At 41.2% G+C, this 24,282-nt stretch overlaps 3 protein-coding genes across 3 annotated transcripts in view; all 3 read right to left on the minus strand.

The window, feature by feature from the left end:
* Positions 1-802: 802 nt before the first annotated feature.
* Positions 803-1,804, minus strand: LOC118415855. The gene is made up of 2 exons (XM_035820713.1): positions 1,600-1,804; positions 803-1,281 (listed from the first exon to the last, which is right to left on the minus strand). Exon 2 carries the CDS (start codon positions 1,277-1,279, stop codon positions 872-874), a length of 408 nt encoding a protein of 135 aa, XP_035676606.1. The 5' UTR covers positions 1,280-1,281; positions 1,600-1,804; the 3' UTR covers positions 803-871.
* Positions 1,805-1,891: 87 nt separating this feature from the next.
* LOC118415848 lies at positions 1,892-10,241 on the minus strand. Its single transcript, XM_035820704.1, has 5 exons — positions 9,751-10,241; positions 5,306-5,481; positions 4,588-4,750; positions 2,654-2,796; positions 1,892-2,246 (listed from the first exon to the last, which is right to left on the minus strand). The coding sequence occupies exons 1-5, from the start codon at positions 9,782-9,784 to the stop codon at positions 2,082-2,084; spliced, it is 681 nt and encodes a 226-aa protein (XP_035676597.1). The 5' UTR covers positions 9,785-10,241; the 3' UTR covers positions 1,892-2,081.
* Positions 10,242-17,152: 6,911 nt separating this feature from the next.
* The window catches only part of LOC118416364 (leucine-rich repeat-containing protein 15-like), a 21,844-nt gene continuing 14,714 nt past the window's right edge, over positions 17,153-24,282 (minus strand). Inside the window, exon 2 of the mRNA XM_035821457.1 lies at positions 17,153-17,165. Within this exon, the coding sequence (XP_035677350.1) occupies positions 17,153-17,165 (13 nt within the window). The remainder of the gene's footprint in view (positions 17,166-24,282) is intronic.

A 24,282-nucleotide genomic window follows, 5' to 3' on the forward strand; every position in this document is an offset into this window, starting at 1 on the left:
AATACTGTGCTATTTTAGATACAATAATAATCAAGCAATCAAATTAGTTCATCGTCCATTAGATAATTTTGGTTTAAATTTGTTTGAGGACGATGAACATGTTATGTTTGATTTCTGTAAATGTGCAACAATTTTCCCTTGTTATATAACGTACCATATCACAACAGATCTCTAGAGCAACAACGTTGGCACAAAATTTGTCATGGATTTAAATTGTATAACGGTAAAGGACATAACCAACAACGCTACACTTGCGCTTGTCTTATCATGCTGTTGTTGACATTATTATCATCTTCATGTACAACCCTGTTTTTAGTTTTCGAAAACCCAAACAAGACTGTGACTTTAAATCTTCCACTACCTATGGCTATGCTCTCGGTGAATGTACAATTTGATACCACGCGCGCGGACACACATAAAGTGACAGACGGACTAGACCTATCCAAAGCAAAATAGCCATACCTTATTATTTTGCGACAACTATAACTACGTAAGGATTCATATTAACGGCCGTATCTGTCCAAATCTCATAGACTAGAATACCCAGCGTTTTTATCGCTTTCAATTTTACCCAGATTCACAGTCCCAGTGGCATTTTTTTCTGCTTGATCACTTTGAGTTGAAAACGTATTTGCTGTCCTACGCTCCCATATTCAGTGCCAGTTTTCTTGTTCGATGATAAACCTTTTTGCTGGCCCACGCACCCATATTTCGTGCCAGTTTTTTCTGTATAGTGAGAAACGTATCAGCAGTCCTACGTGCCCATATTCAGTGCCATTTTTTTGTCGGTTTGATAAGAAACATGTTCGCTGTCCTAAGCACCCATATTCAGTGCCAGTTTTTTTATTTGATGAGAAACCTGTTCGCTGTCCTAAGCACCCATATTCAGTGCCAGTTTTTCCTCATGCTCGTCCTCCTCCTGTTCCTGAATGTTCCCCAGCTTTAGTAACGACACGGCCTCTGGGCTGATCCTAGCCGGCGAGCCGTTCCCGCTGACCACCGGGTCCGAACCGTTCGGGCTGGACAGCCGGCCCTCAGACGTCGTGCGAGACTCCGACCCGTCTCTTAGCGACCGCGCGGAACTCGAGGCACGAGAGCTGACATCTCGTTCCCTGCCCAGCCCGCTGTCGCCGTCAGACGATCTCCTGTCGCTCAGCTTCCCTGACTCCGGCCGGTACATCATCTTCCCCATCTCCTCCGCGTGCGTCGCCGCTTCGATCGTTCTTAACTTGTCTCGCCGGCTTCTCCGACTTTCCTGTAGGTCTCTGGTGGGATTCATGCCTGTGAAGACAAAGAAACAGGTACACTAAAGTCAGCTATTACACTAGAAACTTGAATTTCCGAGTATGCTTGTGCAGCGACAAGGATTATGGGTGATATGTCACAGGTAAAAACTCCTGACACATACACAAATCGTGTCTGGACATTATTACACTAACTAAGACGTCCCTTCACCTTTGACATATTACCCACAATTCCTATCGCTGCACATGCGTACTCGGAACCGTAAAATTGCTAATATTTGGGCTGAAGGGATGATCCATCTTTCGTTACCGAGATTTATAGATGAATAAAAAAAGAAGACGTGTGATGTCTCACCTCTCGAGCTGAAGTATGTCGAGCCGTAGCTGTACCTGACGCAAGGCTGGATCTCGCCCTCCCCCACCCGGGGCTGCTCGCCCCCCTCCCCCTGGTACCCCGGGTCCTGGTCCAGCTCCCGGTCCTCCTCAAGCTGTCTGATGACGCGCTCAGCCTCCTCCTCATCCTGGTACTTCTGCTTCAGGTCTGAGTACAGGCTCTGCACGAGGTCTGGTAGGAACAGATGTGTTTGTTAGTGTGTCTTTGTGTCTGTGTGCGTCTGTTTGTTTCTTATTATCCTGGTACTTCTGCTTCAGGTCTGCGTACAGACTGTGCACCAGGTATGGTGGGAATGCGTGAGGTTAGAATGTCTCTGTCTGTCCAATTCCCAAGGCAAACAAACTTGAGTATTGTCGTGAGGAAGTTGAAACGCAAACAGGTGATCACATATTGGTCTTGTAAGAAACCTTTGCTACAGTACGTTTAGGGTCGTTATTATGGATTTAAGCCCTCATGAAACTATGAGTCAAGTTTTTATCTGTATCGAGTACACGTTGCTTACCGGCGACTTTCCCGCAACGTATTCTCTTCAGCGCCGACATCAGCTGTTTGATGAGATCATCTTGGTCTACCCGCGCCCCCACCCATAGCGTTAGGGCGTGTAGTACCTGGAACAGTTAATAAACAAACAAATAAACAAACAACCCAGGACCCTGGTCTACCCGCGCCCCCACCCACAGCGTCAGGGCGTGGAGTACCTGGGTACAGTAAAAAAAAAAAACAAATTCACGTGCGCCCCACCCGTAGCGTCAGCGCATACAGAACCTGCAAACAGTAAATACATATATAAACAAATTAACAGACTAATATTTGGCTCTCTGGTGGCTTTTTTGGTATTGCAGGGGACAACTTTGTTCATGACATGGGTAGAGAAGATGATGAACTGTGACAATTTAAGCAAATATGAGGACCTTTGCATTAACAATTGGAAATACTTTGGATATGTCATTCGAAAACGTTTATACCAATGGCGAATGTATGGGGTCGTGGAACTCTAGTTACACAGGTGCAGTACCTGGTGCGTCCGCAACTTGTTCTGGCGCTTGCACGTCTCCAGCTCTCTTGGTGTGACGCCGAGAAGCCTGACCAATCGCGTCCAGCCTTGTGGAAGGTATTGGACGATGTTGAGGGAAACCACCTTCAACAGCTGAAGGAAATCTGGAACAGAGATTGCCATTGGATAATGTTAGTGTGTTACTATTACTGTGACATTATCCACATGCCTTCTATACAACAATGGCAAAAGAATGATACTAGTACTTGAAAGATCCACAAGTCTTACATGGAAGGTGTTAAATCTAAATTCTAAGATGTTTTATGTTCCTTGCAACAAGATCTGGCCATCTACAAAGTTTTAAGCAAAAACAGAGTGATTGCACATGTCCTAACTAGTTTTCTTGGTGAATACGGCAGAAAATGCATCATTTTCAAACTGGGAGCCAACAGCAGCAAGCCCATCGTTGTGTACCGAGCCATAGTAAACGCTAGTTTGCAAGACTTCACGGCCAGAAAAAAGCAAATTCACAGCCAAACCAGCAAAAACCCTCAAAACATAACCTTGTCAGCAAGCCGTTGCTATATAGCGGCGGCGATGAAAAGATTTCAAAATTGGATCACTTTGAATACAGCTGCATGCAAACCCTACACCCCCCTCACAACTCAAGCAAAGAGCGTGCATTACAAACCTTACAAACGAATGTAAACTTTACATTCAGACATTTCAGTGTTTAAAGTGCCACTCAATACTTTTCCTACAACTTATATACAAGTACACGTGTCCCTGAATCTAACCCAATTACACAAAGGTGGGCAAAATGGCTTAGAGTGTCACTCACGAACATTGTTTCTTTCCCTGTTGTTTATTTGTAAAGTATAAGAGAGTTGTTTACACGCGCGCCCGAGCATGACAGGTTCGTGTAACGAAACCTCTGTGTTCTGTAACAAGATACCCTGACTGACAAAAGGCGGGAATGACGTCACCGTGTCGTGGGTCAACATGGCGCTTTGTGGGGCTGGGTACAGTACAAACATGGCCGGGTATGGTGGCAGACCTCCTAGGGTAGGATGAAGTAAACATATTTCTGTAATACTTTGTACACCCTTCTGTTGCCTGTGTTAGTTTGATTTGGTTTAGCTAATTAGTATTTGATGTATTTTACCTTTGTTTGAGAAATTTGCTTAAGCTCGTCTTTGTTTATTCTTATATAACGTTAGCTTTCTGTGGCGCTGTAGTATACATTATTTTGTACTTGAGTGTAGTCTTGTCTTTGTCTACTACAGTTCTAGACTAATGAGAAATATAAAAATATGGTTGGAGTCTTTATGGTTTTTATGGTTAGGAATTTGCTTCATGTTCTAGAGAAATACGTACTAGAAATTAGTCTCCAAGTAGACCCAACGGTGCCTTAGAGATAGTATCAAAGCTGCCAATGGAGTATAGCCGGCCAAAGGGAGATAGCCGGCTAAGGGAGTCAAACGGGCACCTGGTGCCTTGCCAGCTTTGATACTATTTTTAAGGCACCGTAGGGTTTGCTTGGAGACTACTAGAAATGTCAATTTGTCTTAGTTAATCTCTTTCATTTGGCATCAGCCCCTCCTGATCAAACCTCAAAGAAGCAGAAACCAGACAGCCTCCATATAGCTTGGTTTTAACGTAGAGAACATGGTTGGAGTTGGCATTCTGATTCTTTAAAAATGCCAGAAATTAAAGAAAGCTCACTTTTTTTTATCGAACCCTTCCATATCTGGTAACGTTCTTTCGTAGAAATGATCATTCATTTGTTTTATTTTCTTAGGAAACAAGTTCCAGAAATGACATAAGTCTTATTTCTTTAGCAAGCCTGATAAAAACACACCATTAGTAACAACACAGAAAATGGAGTCTTGGCTCTGATAGCCATGATATGGCATAAATCATCAGCACAAACAAAAACAAACAACCCTACGCACCATCCCCCACCATAGACATGACGTGTCCGTCTAACAGTTCGGCCAGGTAGCCCTGCCAGGCCCCGTGCCGTGATCTGAGCCCGTCGCAGAACGCCAGGAAGCCCCGCTCACCCTTCGCCGCCAGCCGCTTCAGGAACGCCTTGTTCACGGCCGTCTCCTTCAGCTGGAAGTAAAGGGGAAAACATGGTCAGCACCAAGGACAGGACCAAAGATAACACTATACGTGTGGATTCATCGTCTCATCTATCCCTTAGTTAAACTTTTTAACCACTGGTGTACCACAGAAGATCTGTTTCTTTACCATGCAAACAGGTAAATAAATAAACAGATAAACAAACAAACAAACACACCTTGTCAGCCTTGATGACCTGCACGTCGGGTAGCGTAAAGGTTCACTCTCACTGCACATGCTTGCGTCACTGAGGGGTTCGTTCACTGCGTCACTGTTTTGTTATTTCCTCCGATTTTTTTGGATTTAGATATTGCGTAACGCGCAAAAGTATGACTGAAGACGACAAAATACACAAAAGTAAGAAAATTCGTTCTTTATCTCTGAAATTCGTTGAGTATCTTTCGAACCATATGCATTGACGCAAGCTTCACGCAAGTGCAGTAAGAGTACACCTTTAGCGCACCCTTGCCGATGAAATAGTGGAACAGCCTGGAAGGTGGTGCTGTGAACAGCTCGGTGATACAACAAACAAACAAACAAACAAACCTTGTCAGCCTTGATGACCCGCACGTCAGGTAGCGTGAGCGCTCCTTTACCGATGAGATAGTGAAACAGTCGGGAAGGCGGTGCTGTGAACAGTTCCGTGACCAGCTCTTTCCGGTACCGGTGCAACAGCAGCTTCTGTTCTAACGTCAGCGGGTCGGACGGCAGGGAGTACAGGCCTGGGGCAGGGGGAGGGAATGGAGCATTGGTTAGGCTTTGCGTGCAGTGCAATAAGACGCGTTTATCTACTGGGTGTGAAATAAAGTTTCACGTAACATTTTAAAGAGTATTTCTATACATATGTATAGATAGATAGATATATGTATATAAATATATATATATATGTATATATATAGAGAGATTGATTGATACACACTAGTACTAGTAGACATAGATGCCATAGATATTAAGAAAGATACGTGGATAGACAGTTAGATGGATAACTAGATAGGTAGGTAGATATATAAAAAGACAGACCGAGATTTTATATAATTTTGTGAGTTTTTAATGGCTTAAGAAAAAAAAGATGTAGTCATCTTCTTTTGCTTTATTGTGTTTGTTTATTGACTTTAGGGAGTTGACCTAGACTAGGCTAGATCGACGGCAACACAGTCCCAGTACCACAGAGATGGCTATAAACAACGCCTGACCTATTTTTAGCTTTGTTTGCTACTATTTGCGTTTCTGTATCAACCCGCAGATGACACGGATTGAAACAAAGGGCGGTGTTCGTTTTAGGTATCTCTTATGTTGCCGAAGCTGTCCGTGACTAGGACAGCTCTGTTGACGTCCCGGTTTGCTTTTGTCATCCCTTCCATCATCAAAATTTGTTACTGTTTGCATTTCTGTATCAACCCGAATGGAACATAGTTTGAAACAATGAACGGTGTTGATTTTAAGGTATCTCTTCTTTAGCCGAAGCTGTCCGTGGCTAGGACATCTCTGTTGACATCCCGGTTTGCTTTTGTCTTCCCGTCGATCTCAGATGGTAATGCGGTGGAATTCATTACTGTTTGCCTGTCTGTATCAACCCGAAAATGACATAGTTTGAAACAATGGACAGTGTTGAATATAAGGTATCTCTTATTTAGCCAAATCTGTCCGTGGATAGGCCAGCTCTGTTGACATCCCGGCTTTCCTTTGTCTTCCCGTCTGTGTCACATGATAATGCGGTAGAATGTGTTACTGCTTCCGTTTCTGTATCAACCCATAGGTAACATAGTCTACAACAAAAGCCGGTGTTGAGTTCAGGTATCTCTTATTTAGCCGAACTGTCCGTGGCTAGGACAGCTCTGTTGACATCCCGGTTTGCTTTTGTCATCCCTTCCATCATCAAAATGTGTTACTGTTTGCATTTCTGTATCAACCCGAATGGAACATAGTTTGAAACAATGAACGGTGTTGACTTTAAGGTATCTCTTTTTTAGCCGAAGCTGTCCGTGGCTAGGATAGCTTTGGTGACACCCAGGTTTCCCTTTGTCTTCCCGTCCATCTCAGATAATAATGCGGTAGAAGTTTGTTACTGTTTGCATTTTTGTATCAACCCGAAGGGAACATGGTTTGCAACAATGGGCGAATATTGAGTTCAGGTATCTCTTATTTAGCCGAATCTCTCATTGACTAGGACAGCTCTGTTGACATCCAAGCTTTCCTTTGTCATCCCGTCCGTCCCAGATGATAATATTTCACTTCTGACCCGAATCTGTCGACTCAGTAATCCCAGACCGTCGCCCGAGCGACTGTTTCATGTTGATGTGTCTACAGACGGGTGCATATGGAATAGTCTATGGCACAGTAACGTGTCTAGCGGTGAGAAATTCCGCCTCTCGATCGAAGGGTTGGGGGTTCAAGTCCCGGAAGAGATAATAGAACACTAAAGGTGGTATCTCACAGCACATGGGGCACCGGTGCGGCACTGCGGGGTTCGAAAGATACTCAACGCATCTCATTGATAAAAATTTTCTTACGTTTTGTGTATTTTGTTGTCTTCTAAGTCTTACATGTACGTATTACGCAATATCTAAATTATAGAATCACACACCAGTGCCGCAGTGAAATAACCCCGCAATGCCGCACCGTTGCCCCGAGTGCAGTGAGATACGAATGTACCACCTTAACGTGTCTGGCGGTTAGAAATTCCGCCTCAGGATCAAAGGGTTGGTGGTTCAAATCCCGTTGTAGAAAACAGAACAGAACAAAAACAATAATGACATGTCCAGTGTGTAATCGGACTCGACACCTGTTTTTGACTAAATGTTTCCATAACTTTGCTATAAGGCCAGTAACAATGCAGTTCAATTATTTTGATTATAAGCCCCATAGCCCTACGTATGACCTATTTATGAGTTAAATCTGAACAGCTGGTTGCTATTTGTATCTTTTGAAAAAAATGATGAAATGGCCATACGATAGGGTAGTACCTTTAGCTTAAAGTTTGAATTTGTTATCCACCTTATGGTACCTAGTGGTACATATGGCAGCAACTGTACTTGCTATTTCTGCAGTAAGATATAGGTTTAAAGCAAGGGATTTCTAGCCCTTTCCCTCTAACTTGCTTGACGAACCTCCTCGAACAAGTGACTTCCATTTTACTTAACGTTACGTCCCTTTAAGTTCCGAAAGAATGGATAACAGTATCATACGCATGTGGTATTGTTGCTATATTGTAGGTTATATATATGATGAGGTTTTGTCCATTCTGCCCAAATGAGATCGAAGACGAACGCCACTTTGTTATGGATTGTTCTCGATATAATGATAAACGCACAGAGCTGTTCACATTACTTTCCGCTTGCTCTAATGAATGTGCTACTCTCTGTTCGATAGATAAACTTAACTACATTCTGGGAGGCGATAATCCTCACTGTGTACAAGTAGGTAAATATATCCACGATTGTTTATACCGTAGAACCAATAGTGTAAATGACATGCTAGGCCCGTATGTATCCATACCTATAGATATCCATATATATGTGTTTAGTTGTACTGTGAGTAGTTGTTATACATGTAGACCTTACGAAAGTCGCTGTACTTTTGTCGTGTCAATAAAGATTGTATGATGTTTTGCGATTACTACGTTTTCGTGCTCACAAATTGTCACATATGATGACCCAATACGGAAATGGACCGTTCCTCATTGTTGTCACTAGCCCTATATAACACGTACTGCGAGTCACTACCGGTCACACGCTTTGTACTGAAGGCAAGTCGTCCGTTACAAATCTGTTTTAACAACACGGTAGGGTCAAGAGAAAGACCCGTCTCTTAGCAACGATGTCTTAAGAAAACCAGCCTGCCTTACCGTTAATGTCTTGTCTTTGTAAACCACTGAGGTGTAAGAAATTACACACGTGAAGATGCCATAATTAGCGGCGCGTCGTTCTGACTGGACACTCGTACCAAAGAATACGTAACACGTAATACGTTTCCTTTTGGTCTATATTTTTCTATTAGTAGCGCAAATCGGATAGTACCACGTTTTGTCAATATAAAGAAGAACATGATATATTATATTAAAGGCCTTTCATCTATTAAAGATTTTTTTTAAATACAGTGGAAGGTATGGCGGAACAGGTGTTTCTTGTTCGGAGACATACCTTTCTTGTATCTTTATGCTATTATCAGCGAAGTACAGGCCATGCAGATAAAGCAGAAATACCATTGACTGGCAGAATTGGGACCCAGAACCCGGCAAGCTCGGTGGGTCATTGTTTGCAAGTCGGATTCAACACGAGAAGAACAAAGCGAGACATCGGTGTCAATGTATTCTTCAATACAACCGTGTAATATTCAGCCATGAAATATTCAATAGCAAGTCCAGTAGTTGTAGGGAAATATGAATATGGGTACGGATGAAACGTTTCTTAAATTGGCTCACGTCAAGATTAGAAGCTAAAAGATACCTATCTAACATCAAGAAAAAAACACCGTTCACTTCAAGGTTGAGGGTTTTATGTTTGGATTATAATGTGCTAACTCGGTTAGTCAGTATTTGAGTAATAATATATATAAATTCATATACCAGCCGACAACTACAGTATCCCTGAAACAATTCACTTTTGTGGTGGGATGTGAAACGACACTGCGTGCAAATTCTGAGAGTGGATGTATTTGTTATGATTCTTGAACAGGATACATGTACTTCGTATTGCACCGAGTAACCTATTCTAGAAGGTAGCTTTGAAAACAGAATATCAGGGTACTGATTGAGATCTAACGAGGTGACCCTTTACCGGTAGAGACCGTAATCAGAGGCTATGTCAACCCGTAGAATCGTCGATTGTGCCGACAGAGATCTTGATTACGATGTCTCTGAACAGTCTCTGATCGCGATCTCCGCCGGTAAAATCCTTAGCGCTACCAGATCGAGATATTTACCCTAACATACAGTTTGAATATACAAACAGGTAACAAACGAGAAGATAGAATCACGGTAAGGTGAAGTGTACCTCTGATCGGGATGGTCCTCCGTTTTCTGGACATCGTCGCAGTTGTGTTTTTACACTCCTGCAGTCACGTCCCACACGTCCCTACTGCGCCCCCGTCACCACGGCCAGCCGGGTTATAAACACCACGGGCAGTGTTTACACACGGAACAGGTGTTCTACCGTTGTACGACACCTGTCGTAGACAGGGGGCGTCTCTATGGGTAGGACTCTCTCAGTACCCAGTAGGCCTACGGAGCATCCACAGTACTAAATTTTACAAAACATCTCCCCTTTTCCTTCCATGCGGTCTGACTTGGGTCGGTATAAAGGTGGTAGTAAACATGTGTACCGTAGGGCCGCGCGCCTTGGAGACGGGGGTGGGGGTGGCGGCGGTGAGAGGTGTTCCCCTGGTATACCTGTGCGGCAGAGAACAAAGGAGCGAGTCACCTGTCGGCAGTGTGGATGTCGGGATCACGTCAACATAAACACGCGCGGGCATACTGAGGCCGCCTGGCGGACGGATAGGGTGTCAGGGATCAGTTCGGGCCAAGTGTTGATGTTTTTTTACCCGCGCTTCGTCGCGTGTAGGCGTGGCTTACGGTCGCTACGGGCAACCACCAATCAGAGGCCGACCCTAGTCTCTACCAGAACCCAGCCTGGCCGAATAGTAATAGGAGAATTTGACCAAGTTAGGTATAAAAGACTATAGGAGTTAATTGACCTGGCAGTGAACTGTTCTACCGCGGGAGTGCTAGCTGGATAGACTGCAAAGATTGAATGAAAACCCATCATAGCTTATTTGACCCTATTTGGCCAAATTTTTCACCATGAAGAGTGTAGGAGAGAGGGGTGCTAGTTTTTTATTGATGATGGCTGGCGCTAGATCAAGTTAAAGAGAGTGGTTTATTTTCTTAGAGACACACAAGAATCCTCATTCGAAGACAATGAGCCAAACCTATTGCCAAAACAAATGTTTAGAACTGAGTCTCTGTTGCTATAGCGAGAACACCAACATGGGAGATATCCCCATCTACCATACTTATAAAACAAATTAAAGGCCATCATTTTCGAAATATAACACAAAACAGGGTACATTTGTATGGAAAAAATAACCCTATATGAAACCAATAGTATATACCTTAAGCCTATTGCGAGGAGTAAACTAAGAAAGAAACATAAATAAGGGGTGCAACATACACCGCCTTGAAAGTCTATAAATCAAAATTGAAGACAAAATCTTAAGCCTATGAGGATAAGGATCTATCCCAGAATTCCCCAATACACCCTCCACAATACACACTCCCAGGTGGCTGACTGTGACCCACAAGCATATAGACTTGCCATGTTGCCTTTTGAAGTAAGGCACCTGGTACAACATAACCAGTAAATTTTTGTTTTCTTCAATTGTCAACAGACGCAATTAGTCTACGTCTACGAGAATGCATGATTGTTGCAACTTCTGTACGACTTTATAAACTGTGTGATAAACACTACCGAAACATTGATGCAAATATTCACATCAAAAATTGTGTCCAAACTTTACCAAACTGCCAGCATAGATATCTCTCTGGGATGTCGTCAACAGTGAATCGTTATCGAACATTGGGCCGTTCCATTAATAAATGTGGGGTTGGGGGAGCTGATGACGAGGTCGGCTTTTACAATAGGGGTGTCAAGGAAACTTTGGATTTGGATTTTTTCAAACGGGGGATCGAGATAAGTCTGGATTTGGGTTTTCTACGCCGCTTTTTTAGTTACTATACTGCAAAGTCAAGGCAGTAGAATGGAAATGAAGAGGGGGTAAGGTTAGTAGGGTGAAATAAAAGGGGAGTAGAGGCATTTGGAACTCGTCTGAAATAAAAGGGGGTCGAAAGGGGGATGAAATTAAAGGGGGGTCGAGCTATCGGAGGAAATTCAAAAGGGGGGTTGTAGCAGTTGGAAAATCCCCCCCCTCCACATTTATTTTTTTTAATATTTGGAACGGCCCAAATTTAAGACGGGCTTCATATCAGTTACTGTTGGTGGATGACGGTGTCTCATGTTGCTGCTCAAGCCCAGGGCAGGTCGGAAGAGTGCTTTGTGCAAGGCAGGGTACCGAGTGGGTGGTGAGCGAGGGAGGAAAAGCCGCTTCCTGTGTTTCTGTCTCTTAGGCTCTTAGGGCGTGGTCACAAACGTCGTGCGATCGTCGTGCGATTTTTATGCCATATGTGATGTTTTAAGCAGGCCGTGACAGAACCAACCACCAGATTTAAGTTTTATACCCCTGGCGTCTTTTTTTAAAACTGCACGGGCTGATTTCGTTTCAAAGTTTAGAGGAAAGTAACGCAAGAACGTGTTGACCGATCTAAATGATTGTTGGAAGGTAGATTTAGTTTAAATTATGATGCACATCATAAGATACTTGTAGTGCAAATAAACAACTATTTTGAATTATTAATGAGGAAAATCCTCTGCATTCCATAATAGGACACTCAAACTTGTCATATATGTAGCGGAGTAAGAGAGTAATGTCTATAGATATGAATTATGCAAATAAAGACATCATTTGCATAACCCATGAGAAAATGCTATAATTACACAGTGATAAATAATGGGAATTTCATACCCCCGAAAATAATTTCCTTAGGTTGAGAGATCATAGATATGAAGGTTTAAGAAAGTGTGTTCTATCAAGCAACTTGCACACAAACTTGTCTATAAACATGTTTTATTCAATCAAAAAGGAATAGTAAAAGGTATATAAATGATACAAGAAGATTATTCATTAAGTTAGTTTCATGTTTTTTAATTGATACTCCCTATAGTGATTCTCTGTTAAATTGTTGACTTTATTTTGTTTTTGTTATAAAGAGGAGAGAACTTCATTGCACGACAATTGTACATGGTACAATGTATGGCAACAACTATTACAAAAGTACAAGATAGAGGTATAGAATGAAGCTTAACATCCTAGTTAACATAATAATAAGTGCTATTATAATATAATTCTTTGGTACAAGGTTACAATGGAGTAGGCTAATCAGCAGTCCTTTATATATTTGCCTATTTTTGCATTAAGAACTAAGGATAAGCGATCATCCACTGGAAATTGAAGCTGGTAGATATAACCGAACTCCTCCTGATGATAGACTATGTATATTTTGCGATAAGAGTTTCATGTATGTAGAAAACGAAGTACACTTTGTCCTAGAGTGTTCGCTGTACAAAGATCTGCGAAATGCATTCGCTAATGCTACACATATAGATAAAAAATATGCGCACCTGACGAAGGAAAATCTGTTCAAATACCTTATGTCATCATCTAACTACGATATACTGGAAAAACTCTGTAAGCTCGTCCACGCATGTTTTAAGAAGAGAGAAGAAGCATGTAAACTGTAATATATATGTATAGCTTTCCGATTACATACTATGTACCAAACTGACTGCATTTAGCCCCAATGGGGCATGAATATGCAATAAACTTCATTGTCATTGTCATTGTCATTCATTGTCATTGTCATTAATGGTGTTAGAAATGTGAATAAATCATTACGTAAAATAGCGCATCTAGACCATCACATTATGAAGTGAAATTCATCTTCAATATAATTTTGACAGAATGGACTGAATCTTTGCTTACATGACGAATATATCCCATGTTGTGTAAAGTTGCTTTCTGCTATGTAACTTTTGTGTTCAAGCATATTGTCTATCTTTAGTTAAATTAGGATTATTATGCTTATAATAGTTCATATTTTTCTTACATGTTTATATTTCTAATTCAATACGTACTTCTATATGATACTTAATTGGATTTATTGTTAATAGGTCATTGCTAGATTGGCCATCCTTGCACTACTGTACTATTACCATCTATGTTCTTTAGTCATTGTATTATTTCTTGTGTAAATAGACAAGCAAATAAATAAGCCTCTTTAGCTCTAGTAGGTAAGTTAGTCGACGTACAGGGTTAAACCACACCGGGGGTGCGGGGTGACATGCCCTTTCTTTGACTGATACAAGACGGGATGTTTACATATTTCAGCCTATCATTATTGATTGATCTTACATGTACATAGAAACTTAAAACAAGCTTAATCATGTAGACATTCTTGTTTTGATGGAAAGTTTGAAGAAAAATCTATGTACAAAGACGTTTTGTAAAGTCCTTTATATTAACATGGAAGTGTTGGCAAAGTTGTAAAAAAATGTCAAATTTTCGGACAATAAAGCAGACGTCTACAGATAACAACCACGGACAAATTTAACTTCTACAGACACAGGAAATCTTTACTTTAATTGACTTCTACAGACACTAGTTAAAGATTTCTTATGCTTACACTGAAGTCTTGGCAAAGTTGTCAAATTGGTATACTTTCCTGACAACATAGTTGACTCCAACACACACTAGAAATCTTAACTGTGACAGCCAAACCGAGGAGCATCATCTGCTGGACTCCCATCGTCATTTTCATAGACGACATGAGCTTCTGCAGATTTTGCCTGTTTACCGCTATCATTGTAAATGACAGGTGAGGCTTCAAACGCTTCTTCTCCCTTGACATTCTCATATATAAATTGGGAAGAAGCATATGCTACTGCCTCAGCCTCATTGCCAGACTCACGGGTGAACCGAGAAGGGGTAGATACTACTGCATCATCACCATCGCCATAATTTCCGTGGATAATATGAGAAACTGCAGATTTTGCCTGTTTACTGTTATCATTGTACATGGCTGGCGAGACAGTAGTCATTGCTTCATCACTGTTATTTCCATAGATACGGGGAGATAAAACACATGTGCTTACATCTGTCTCAGCCTCACAACCAACCACACGGTTAAACTCGTAAGTAGGAACTACCTCCTCACAGCCATACTGATTGATAGCCTGAGAGGCATCAGCTGCTGTTTTCTCATCATCATTGACATACACGTGCTCATCTTCAGCACCAACTACAGTCTCCTCGTCAGTATTTTCATACGTAAAGGGCTGGTGAACTATCACTGCCTGGGCTGAACAATCTGATTCATTTCGACTTCCTGCTTTTGGACATTCAGCCTCTTCAAAGGGAGAACTTGCTACCTTGTGTGCTTTCTGGATTGTACCTGTTTCTCTTTCATTGTCACTTAATGTTATGTTAGCTTGTTCGTTTGTATCGGCTTCATCACTATTCTCATATATGATATCCTGGTCGTTTTTACCTGTACTTGTGGGGCAGTAGGTGTTGCCAAGGGTTGGCGATGTACCCCCCAAGTGCCCATTGGGTGCAGGGGCCAAATGGGACTTTTGGGTCCTACGTTGAAACAGAACTAAAGCAGCGCCAAATATAATCAGGATTGCGAAAAATGTACCTAAGCCAACTGACAGGGAGAAGACCACCGGATCAGCATTGCTTTCTGTCTTTCCAGATGGCAAGGATGCTGACGAAGTAATAAGTTTGGGGGAAGGTGAAGACGGGCCTTTGATGTCAACAGTTAGTGTGGCAGATGCAGATCCAACTGGAGTCGCTACAATGCAGCTGTACAGACCAGCATCTGCCACAGTAACATCTGTTACAGTAATGGTAAAAGTTGTACCATTCACCTCTACAATTACTCTCCCATTCGACTCGTCAGCGCTTGTGTTGTGGCCAGATGGGAGAATAACCGTAAAGTTCGGTGAGGGGATTCCTGAAGCTTCACAGACCAAACGTAGATTGTCCCCCAAAACTGATGTATTATTCTTGACCCTCTGAAACCTCAAAGAGATTGGGTCTTCAGGCAGCGTGGAAAATATAAGGCTTGTGACTGCAAATCTGTTTGCACTGCTAAGTCGTGTTGGTGATGATATGGCTGATGGAATTTGCCTATCAGCGTACAATGTGTAAGGTGCGGCGCCGATAGGGCTTGTTGGGGTAAGTACTGAGCCTGTAGCAACAGGGCCGTCTGTACTGCTAAGTGTTGTAGTTGTTGTTATACCATCAGCAGACAGAGTAGAAGGTGCGAAGCCAATGGGGCTTGTTGGGGCAATTGTTGAGCCTGTGCCAATGGGGCTGTCTGAGGTTATTGGTATTATCGGTGTTGGCATTCTAATCTCAACAGACAGTGTCGCAAATGAAGAACCAGCATAATTTGATGCCATGCAAACGTACAAACCTGCATCTGTTGCAGTAATATCTCTTACAACGATGCTACCATTCTCACTCACAGTTACTCGCCCATCTGACCCAGCAGTTGCGTTGCGGCCAGATGGAAGAATGACCGTAATGTCTGGTTTAGGAATCCCTGAAGCCTTACAGATTAAATGAAGCGCATTTCCACTGAACAGTGTGACATCTTTGCATCTTTGGAAACCCACAATGTTCGGTTTTTCACACATCAAATTTCCGAGCTCTATAAGTTGAAGCTTTAGCCCTCGGAACTTTCCGGGTTCCTCACAAATAATTTCGCTTTCCAAAAAATGAGACTTGAATGGAATCATCCTACAGTCACACTGCCAGGGGTTGTCCTGCAGATATAAAGTAGCAAGTCTGGGTAGGTTTTGGAATGTGCCAGGTTGAATGGTTGTCATTTGATTACATATCAGGGATAAGCTCTGTAGACTTGGGAGATTTGAAAAGGTTCCAGGTTGAATTTCAGTTATATGGTTATCCCCTATATATAAATCCTGGAGCAGGGGCATCTTTGAGAACAAATCAGAATCAATGTTAGTTATCTGATTTGAGTTCAGGGCCAACGTTCGGAGCTGCTGTAGATTGGAGAATAAATCCGGAGGGATTTTAGTTAGGTTATTGACATGCAAGTACAATCGCTTCAGCATGGGTAGCTTTGAGAGTGCGCCAGGCTGAATGTGGGTCAGGCCGTTGCCTAAAAGGTCCAAACTTTCAAGACTGGGTAGATTTGAGAATGCTCCAGGCGGAATGCTAGATAGATGGTTGTGGCGCAGGAACAATTCTTTGAGCTTAGGTATATTTGAGAATGTACCGGACTGAATGCTTTTTAGCTGGTTGGAATCAAGGTGTACATATGTCAGGTGTACAAGATCTGAAAATGCTCCAGGCTGCACAATAGATATCTGATTTCTATTCATATATAGTCCTTTTAAACACTTGTACCTGGAGAGGTCAGACGAAGACAGGCTTGTGATGGCATTGTCCTCTAACTTAAGGCTAGTGATACTTGTGGGTAGATGCTGGGGAACACTGATGAGACCTCTGTTGCTGCAGTCACAGTCTGATGGACATCTGTTGCTGCAGGGCGTGGTTGGTTCATTTTCATTCCAGAGCCACCAGGACCAACCGGGACCAACCAGCAAAAGGACCAGTAGTTTTTTTAGCATGTAAGCCATTTTACCTATAGAAGAGAGAATCGTTGTACAGTGTGATGAAATGCTACGACCAACACTTGTTCCGATTTCCCTCAAAATGATGAAAAGAAGAAGCAGCCATCTGTTCAGTTAATTACACGTCCTTTCTGAAAGAAAAAAAGGAGATACAATATGTTATGTAGTGTCACGGAACTAAAACCACATTTTGCTTCCGCAAGAAGAGATGTATACACATTTTGGTTATCTTTAACTTTCTAACACATGTCATAAGTACTAAATTCTCATCATTCACCACTAAAGGATTATGGCATTTTCTTATTATTCATGCACAAAAGGCCATTATTTTATGTTCCACCTACCATAAATTACATCTGTTACATGTAGGGAAGTCTCATTATAGAACATCCAGGACAAATAGAATTTGTATAATAAGATTTCTTCCCAAAAGAAGGCTGTCAATTTCCTACATCCTACAATCACTTCTTAACAATAATATATACTGTTGTACAGCTAATTTGATTTTGGTCCCTTTAGCTTTGCGGTTATTACTTAGTGCCTGGTCCCCCAACCATATTTTAAAAACAGTTTGAAGGACACAATCCTACGTAAAGTAGTCAATGTGTTTACGGTGTTGCCAAGGTGCTTGATGCCACATTAAAGACAGACGTGCCAAATGTCAGACTAATCAATAAAAATGATCTTGATTCACAGGTGCGAAGACAGAGATCCAGACAAAAACAACTTGTTCAAAGTATGAAAATCTCATATTAATAAAGAAGGTTATGGTAGCATTTGCAGATGGATTGTGTTAATGATCCAATAATTTGATTGATATATGTTTAATCATGTTTAACTTTACTCAACAACCAGAAGAATGAATTTCCCATCTTTCACCACCAATGAATTATAGTATTTTGTAGTTATGTAAATCAGGTCCACATTTGCATAACTGACATCTACCGATATTCCTTTTTCAGCTCTCAGTCTGCGACCTCAAATTTGACAGATCGCTCAACGAATTCTGAAGAAAAGAAACGAATCTTTTTTGCACTTTGTGTGCTTTGCTGTCTTCTCAGTCACACTTTTACGTTTTGTATGATATTCCCTTTCGGGGGGCAAAACGTTTTTATTCGCACGCTCGCATCGGTTTTGGGGTTCCCAGAACATCTCATTCCTATAATCAAATCAACATGCACAGGGGGAGAGGGATCCCAGATTTCAAAGAAAGCAATGGTCTTTATGAGCTACAATCGGTTAGCAATAAGAAAAAAAAATCAGTAGCTGTTCTAATGTTGAAAGCAGGCGTCGGCTTGATCTAACACATGTGCCGAACCATTGGTAGACTAATCTGCCTTTTCGAAATCTTTATACAGTAGATTTATTTTGACACTTCATCTATCTCGGTGTAACTGAGACTAAGAGGACAGATATGGAAACCGCCTATCCAGACACTTGCGAATCAAACAGTTATGAAATTCTTCAAACCCTTCTGGAACCACAGAGTGCACCATATTAACACTATATCAATGCGTTCACTGAGAGACGCTCAACATAGCAATGTCTTAAACACGAAGAGAACAAAAATAGATCCCCCTCCTTCTCCGAAGAAATAATACTGATCGTTGATGCAGTTTTGTTGACAGATGTTGTCGGCCTGCTCGATGGCAGCCTCAAATATCTTTTTTTTTACCATACAACGTTGCAGTTACGTGTTCGATAAGTAGTCCGATTAAAAACCAAAAGGCAAACCAACCAGTTTCTCCGGTAGTGTCCCGGACAGGTCAGCAGGTATTGTTTTTGGAAAATCAGACCGTCTGACTCCGGCTCGTAAGGTGACAAAATAAGTACTTTTGGGAAACAAATGCTTTTCAAAACAGCTGCAAAATTCGGCGGTCTACACCGTTCTACCCAAAGGGGTATGTATTCTATTTTAGAGCCTAACACTACCAAAAGATTGAATTGTTTAATATTCATCTTTTACTCTGCAAGCAGTAATCAATAGCTGTTCTAATGTTGAAAGCAGACGTCGGCTTGATCTAACACATGTGCCGAACCATTGGTAGACTAATCTGCCTTTTGGAAATCTTTATACAGTAGATTTTGTTTCTGACACATCATCTTTCTCTGTATAACTCATAGTAAGATAGAAGACAAATGAAAACTTGCACCTATGAATGAACCTATTAAAGTACGGATTTTTAGCCTGTTATGTAGTGTACATTGTGTCGCTTGCTAGTTGTGTTTCGACACAAACATTGACACCGCCTATCCAGACATCTTCGAATCAAACAGCTATGAAATTGTCCACACCCTTCAGGAATCGCAGAGTGCACCATATTCTATATCAATGTGTTCACTAAGAGATACTCAACCTATCAATGTCCTAATCACGAAGAGAACAAGAATAGATACCCCTCCTCCTCCGAAATAATACTGATCGTTTGATGCAGTTATCAGCCATACAACGTTGCAGTTATGTGTACTATAAGTAGTCCAATTAGAACCAAAAGTCACACCAACCCGTTTCACCGGTAGATGCGTCCCGGACAGGTCAGCAGGTTTTGTTGGATGGAAAATCAGACCGTCTGACTCGAGCTCCTGCTGTGGGTGCGGTCAGATCGCCTGGCCCGCCTCATTAGCGTCTGGGTTCTGAGCTGACGTCACTTGGAGCATGCGCAGTGTGCGGTTTGCGACGTGACTAATTAAGTTATTTTTGCAACCAAAAAGAAAACAATAGCAGCACTCAGTGCGTTGATTGGTTCGCTCTCATGGAATCTAGTTTGGGGAGAATGTATAATCAACTGATATACATTGCAAATTATAAAATTATATACAACCTCGAAAAAGGTTAACATAATCTGGCTTATGATCATGGTGCTCTCTTTGATTTGAATTTTGATGAAACATGAAGTCGAAGTAAATAGGTCCTTTTTCTACAACGGAGAACAGGAATCTTATTTTTCAAACTCTTGGGGAAAAGTTGTTCTGACATTCAAACATCATAATTATCTCTACTGATGTAGTGGCTTAATAGTACATTCACAATCTTACGCCGAGCAAGATGGTCAATAAAATATGTCTTCATCAAGGTCTTGCGCAGCTTAAATCACGTTGGCAAACTCCTCCGAAGAAACCTCGTGTTCGCAGACACCCTTAACCCAAGGACGTTTTTCTTTTCTTTTTTAACCTCTTTGCTTACCCCTACAGCCTGTACGGTGTATCATCAACACTGCCTGTCACCCGATCCAGCCAGCCGACACGGGATCTCCCGCCGCGCAAGGACCCGTTGCTACCCACGTTGCTAGGGCGCCATTTTGTCGTCTGACCCGGGTGCCAGTCAGAAAGTGATGTTTGCCTCCTGGCTGGGCGGGTCAGAATTACAGACGAACAAAGAGAAGTTGTACGGACACCCCCTCTTAATCCATGTGAATACCCCTTGATTGAACTTTCAAACTTGTCACATATGTAGGAGAGGGCTGCCTATAGATATCAGTTGTAGAAGTATCTTATTTAAATAATTGATAAGAAATAATATAATTCCATAGTGGTCAATGATGGGAATTTTATACTTGCGGCATTACGAAGCTAACTAAATGTGAACACTATTAGACATATATCATGCAAGTCAGGGCCACGTGTACATACTTTATGGGGAAACACGACAACAGCCTTCGTTGCTAACATTTTTATACTACGAACAATTGTACTATTTGGGTAGAGAAGATGATCAACTAAGGCAATTCAATTTGCAAATGAGGACCTTATTTGCATGATCAATAAGAATTTCTAATGATACGTCACTAGAAAAAGTAAATATTTAGCGAAGGTATGAGGTCGTGGAACTCTGGTGAAATGATGTTTTCAACATTTATTAGAAAAGCACACATAAAATGATTGCTAAAATGCTTCACATATTTGAGTAATAACTGATTCTTGTATCACAATCCCTTTTCCAAAATCATCTGAGTTATTGCCGTGGTGATCTCATCCTTTGACTTCCAACCTGCTACATACAGAACGTACAAAAATGATGGTTGATACATCCTCATGCATTCAGATCTTTCCAACACAGACATATAACGTTATAGATGTCTGCATGGTATCAAAGTTATGTAGACATAGTGTTTTTGCACATGTAGTGCCTAATGACGCCACATCAATTGCATTATCGCAACGAAATCCTGTGTATGTATTGACAACGTTTTTATCCAGGACACTAAATATCTTCCAAAATTATGATTGTACAAACATTGCACCCGAAGATTGCACTCATTTACCATAACATGGGGTGCGAAGTGATGCTTGAAATAAACGTGAGATAATGCTATGGTACAGGTGAAATAGGTTAGGAAACACTTCACATTCTCAGTTCATTTTACAATTGAAGAAATAAAATCATTGACAAAGATCACAAAAGACAAATTGACACATACCCGATCTTCCTTGAAGGTCTTAGAAAATATGTATCATTAAGTAAGTGGCATATATTTGTGGATATATACATAAGAAATAAGCAGGTTTAATTGATGCTTCTTATAGTTTCCTCTGTTAGATTGTTGGCTCGTTTTGTTTATATACAAAGAATTTATATCTATCGTGGAAATTGCTAAACTTTCTGCATAATGCATTCTACCAACACAGATGAACTTTCATGCTTATATCTATCATGTTGTGCAACGTTGTTTTCTGCTTTAACTTTTGTGTCAATCATTCTTAAGTATTTTTTGTCTATCTTTAGTTAATTTATGCTTGCCATATTGCTACTATCGGATATTTGTCTTACATGATGTACATGACGTATTTTATACATGATGTATTGTACATGATACATAATTTGTTTTATTTAAGGGTGGCCATCTTATCAGTTTTTCGAGCATCTATATGGCCACACTTGCACACCCATTTTCATTTATCATAATTACTTTCTTGTGAAAATTAGGCCACGTTCATTTGATCATATGAATTACATCCTCTTGGAACTCCAAAACTGACTTGAGTGCGTGAATAAAAAAGGTTTGCCAAAAACTTTCCTTCACTATGAAATTAAAGTGGCCACGAAGGTTAAGAGCTGATGTCTGTAAAAACCAAGCAAAATCAGAAAAAGTTGGCCAAACTCAAAAAATCGATTTTCCTTAAATTTTGTGTGGTGGTAGGGCCTTGGTCCAAACCTACAAAAATGGCAAAGTTTTAGATCTGCGGTCACCGGTTGCCATGGCAACGGCCATTTTTCAAAATGGCGGATTTTCAGCAAGGGAAGGCCTTGGTCGCGTCCGAAATAGGCCTCCTTTGGACTCCTGTAGCCCCCACAAATTAACTGATATTTTATTGATTCTCGGATATGTTATTACCCATATTCTAATGAAAAAAATGATATATAGTGATGCTCAAAATGTTTTTGTAGTGAGGTGCAGCAGATGTTTGAAAATGATGTGTTTTCGTGAATTTCCAAAATTGACAAAAATCAATTTTTTGACCATTTTTATTGACCATTAGCTCATTTACAGGCAAATCAATTTGCTTGATTTTTGGCACAGTTATAGTTTGAACCTTTGTATACATCATATGTAAAAAAAAGTTTGGGCCTTTTACGTATCGAACCGTGGTGGCCCCGAGAGTAAACCAATATTTCCATTTCAAGAAAATCGTAACCATAGAATTATTCCTGGAAAAACAGTCATAGCTTACCCAAAATGAATTTCAGTTTCATGTTATGTAGCAGAGGAACTTACCTATCACTTATAAAAGCAGGGTTGTTCTAGATTTTTTTATAATTGCCTTTAAAATGATTTTATTGAGTTTTTTTCGTCATTTTTAGACCAAAAAATGTATATTTTGGCCCAAGCACCCTGGTATTGCAACCAAATGACCTGAAATTTGGTATAGGAATGTCCTGGACAAGTACACACATGGATTGATAACTGGTTTGCCATGTAATAGAACAAAATGCTGAATTTGGTGACTTTTTTTGGCATTTTCGGCCCAAAAAGTACATTTTTGGCCCCTGTACCCAGTGGTTTTACAACCGAATGCCCTGAAATTTGGTATAGGAATGCCCTGGACACATGCGCACATAGATTCAATAACCATTTTGGCATACTGTTCAAACAAAATGCTTAATTTTGTGATTTTTGGTTTATTTTTTTCCAAAAAAAAAGTACATTTTTGGGTCCCATACCCTGGTTTTACAACTGAATGACCTGGAATTCGGTATAGCAATGCCCTGAACATACATGTATGCGCACATGGATTCAATAACATGTTTTGCATACAGTACAACAAAATGCTTTATTTTGAACTTTTTGCCATTCTTTTTTCCCAAAATCATTTTCGCTCCTGTTCCTTGGTTTTCCAAGTAAATAACCGGTAAAAATTTGGTATAGGAGCGCCTTGGAAATGGCTTTTATAGCCCGTTTTTGCATACAGTGCAACAAAACGCTTAATGTTGTACTTTTGGGTCATTGTTTTACCCAAAGTACATTTCTGGCTCCTGTTCCCTATTAGGCATTACAGGCAAATGACCTCCTAGACGCCTGTAACCCCCACAAAGTAAGAGATATTCTATTGATTCCCGTATATGTTATTACCCATATTTAGTAATAAGAAAAGTGATATAAAGTTATACTCAAAAGTTTTTTGTAGTGAGGTGCAGCAAATGTTAAAAGATGACGTGTCTTTGTAAATTGCCAAAAAGTTTCAGAATTTCAGATTATTTAGTTGGAAAAACAGGGTACAGGAGCCAAAATGTTTTTTTGGGGGGGTAAAAATAATGGCAAAAAAACACAAAATTCATCATTTTGCTGTACTGTATGACAAGCATTCGGCTCGAAACCGAGAGGTGGCGGGTTCGAATCCGACTGCTGTGTCACCGATCTTGTGCCCTTGGGAAAGGCACTTTACACGACTTTCCTCACTTAACTCAGGTTTAAATGAGTATCTAGCTTCGGCATCTCAAAGATGTCCACGTTCAAGGTTCAAGGTTCTAGCTTCGGCTAGTGGCCTTGGCGGGGCTTTGTGGCCGAGACAAGCCTTAGGGGCATGTTCGGGCATGACGCACCCGCCATGACACACGAGTTGCGCGATCGGGGGTAGGAGGAACCCCTCACATCCTTGGTCGGAAGTCCTCCTAGGAGACGGAAACTCCAAATAATAAACCTGCATCTGCTGAGGCCGTCTTACGTGGCACATAGTTCTGTCCCTGTATGCCTTAGTGCGCCAGTAGACGAGAGGGTGGCGAACGGAGTGCACACCCCTCCTTCACCTTAA

Source organism: Branchiostoma floridae, chromosome 5, assembly GCF_000003815.2.
Source record: "Branchiostoma floridae strain S238N-H82 chromosome 5, Bfl_VNyyK, whole genome shotgun sequence".
Taxonomy (NCBI): Eukaryota; Metazoa; Chordata; class Leptocardii; order Amphioxiformes; family Branchiostomatidae; genus Branchiostoma; species Branchiostoma floridae.

Excerpts from the sequence above, each read along its gene's own strand:
- LOC118415855 (XM_035820713.1), bottom strand. The coding sequence starts at position 1,279 with ATGAATCCCACCAGAGACCTACAGGAAAGTCGGAGAAGCCGGCGAGAC.
- LOC118415848 (XM_035820704.1), bottom strand. The coding sequence starts at position 9,784 with ATGTCCAGAAAACGGAGGACCATCCCGATCAGAG. Across the intron at positions 2,797-4,587 it reads CATGTCTATGGTGGGGGATG|ATTTCCTTCAGCTGTTGAAG; the intron begins GTGCGTAGGGTT and ends TCTCTGTTCCAG. Across the intron at positions 2,247-2,653 it reads ACAAGTTGCGGACGCACCAG|GTACTACACGCCCTAACGCT; the intron begins GTACTGCACCTG and ends TAACTGTTCCAG.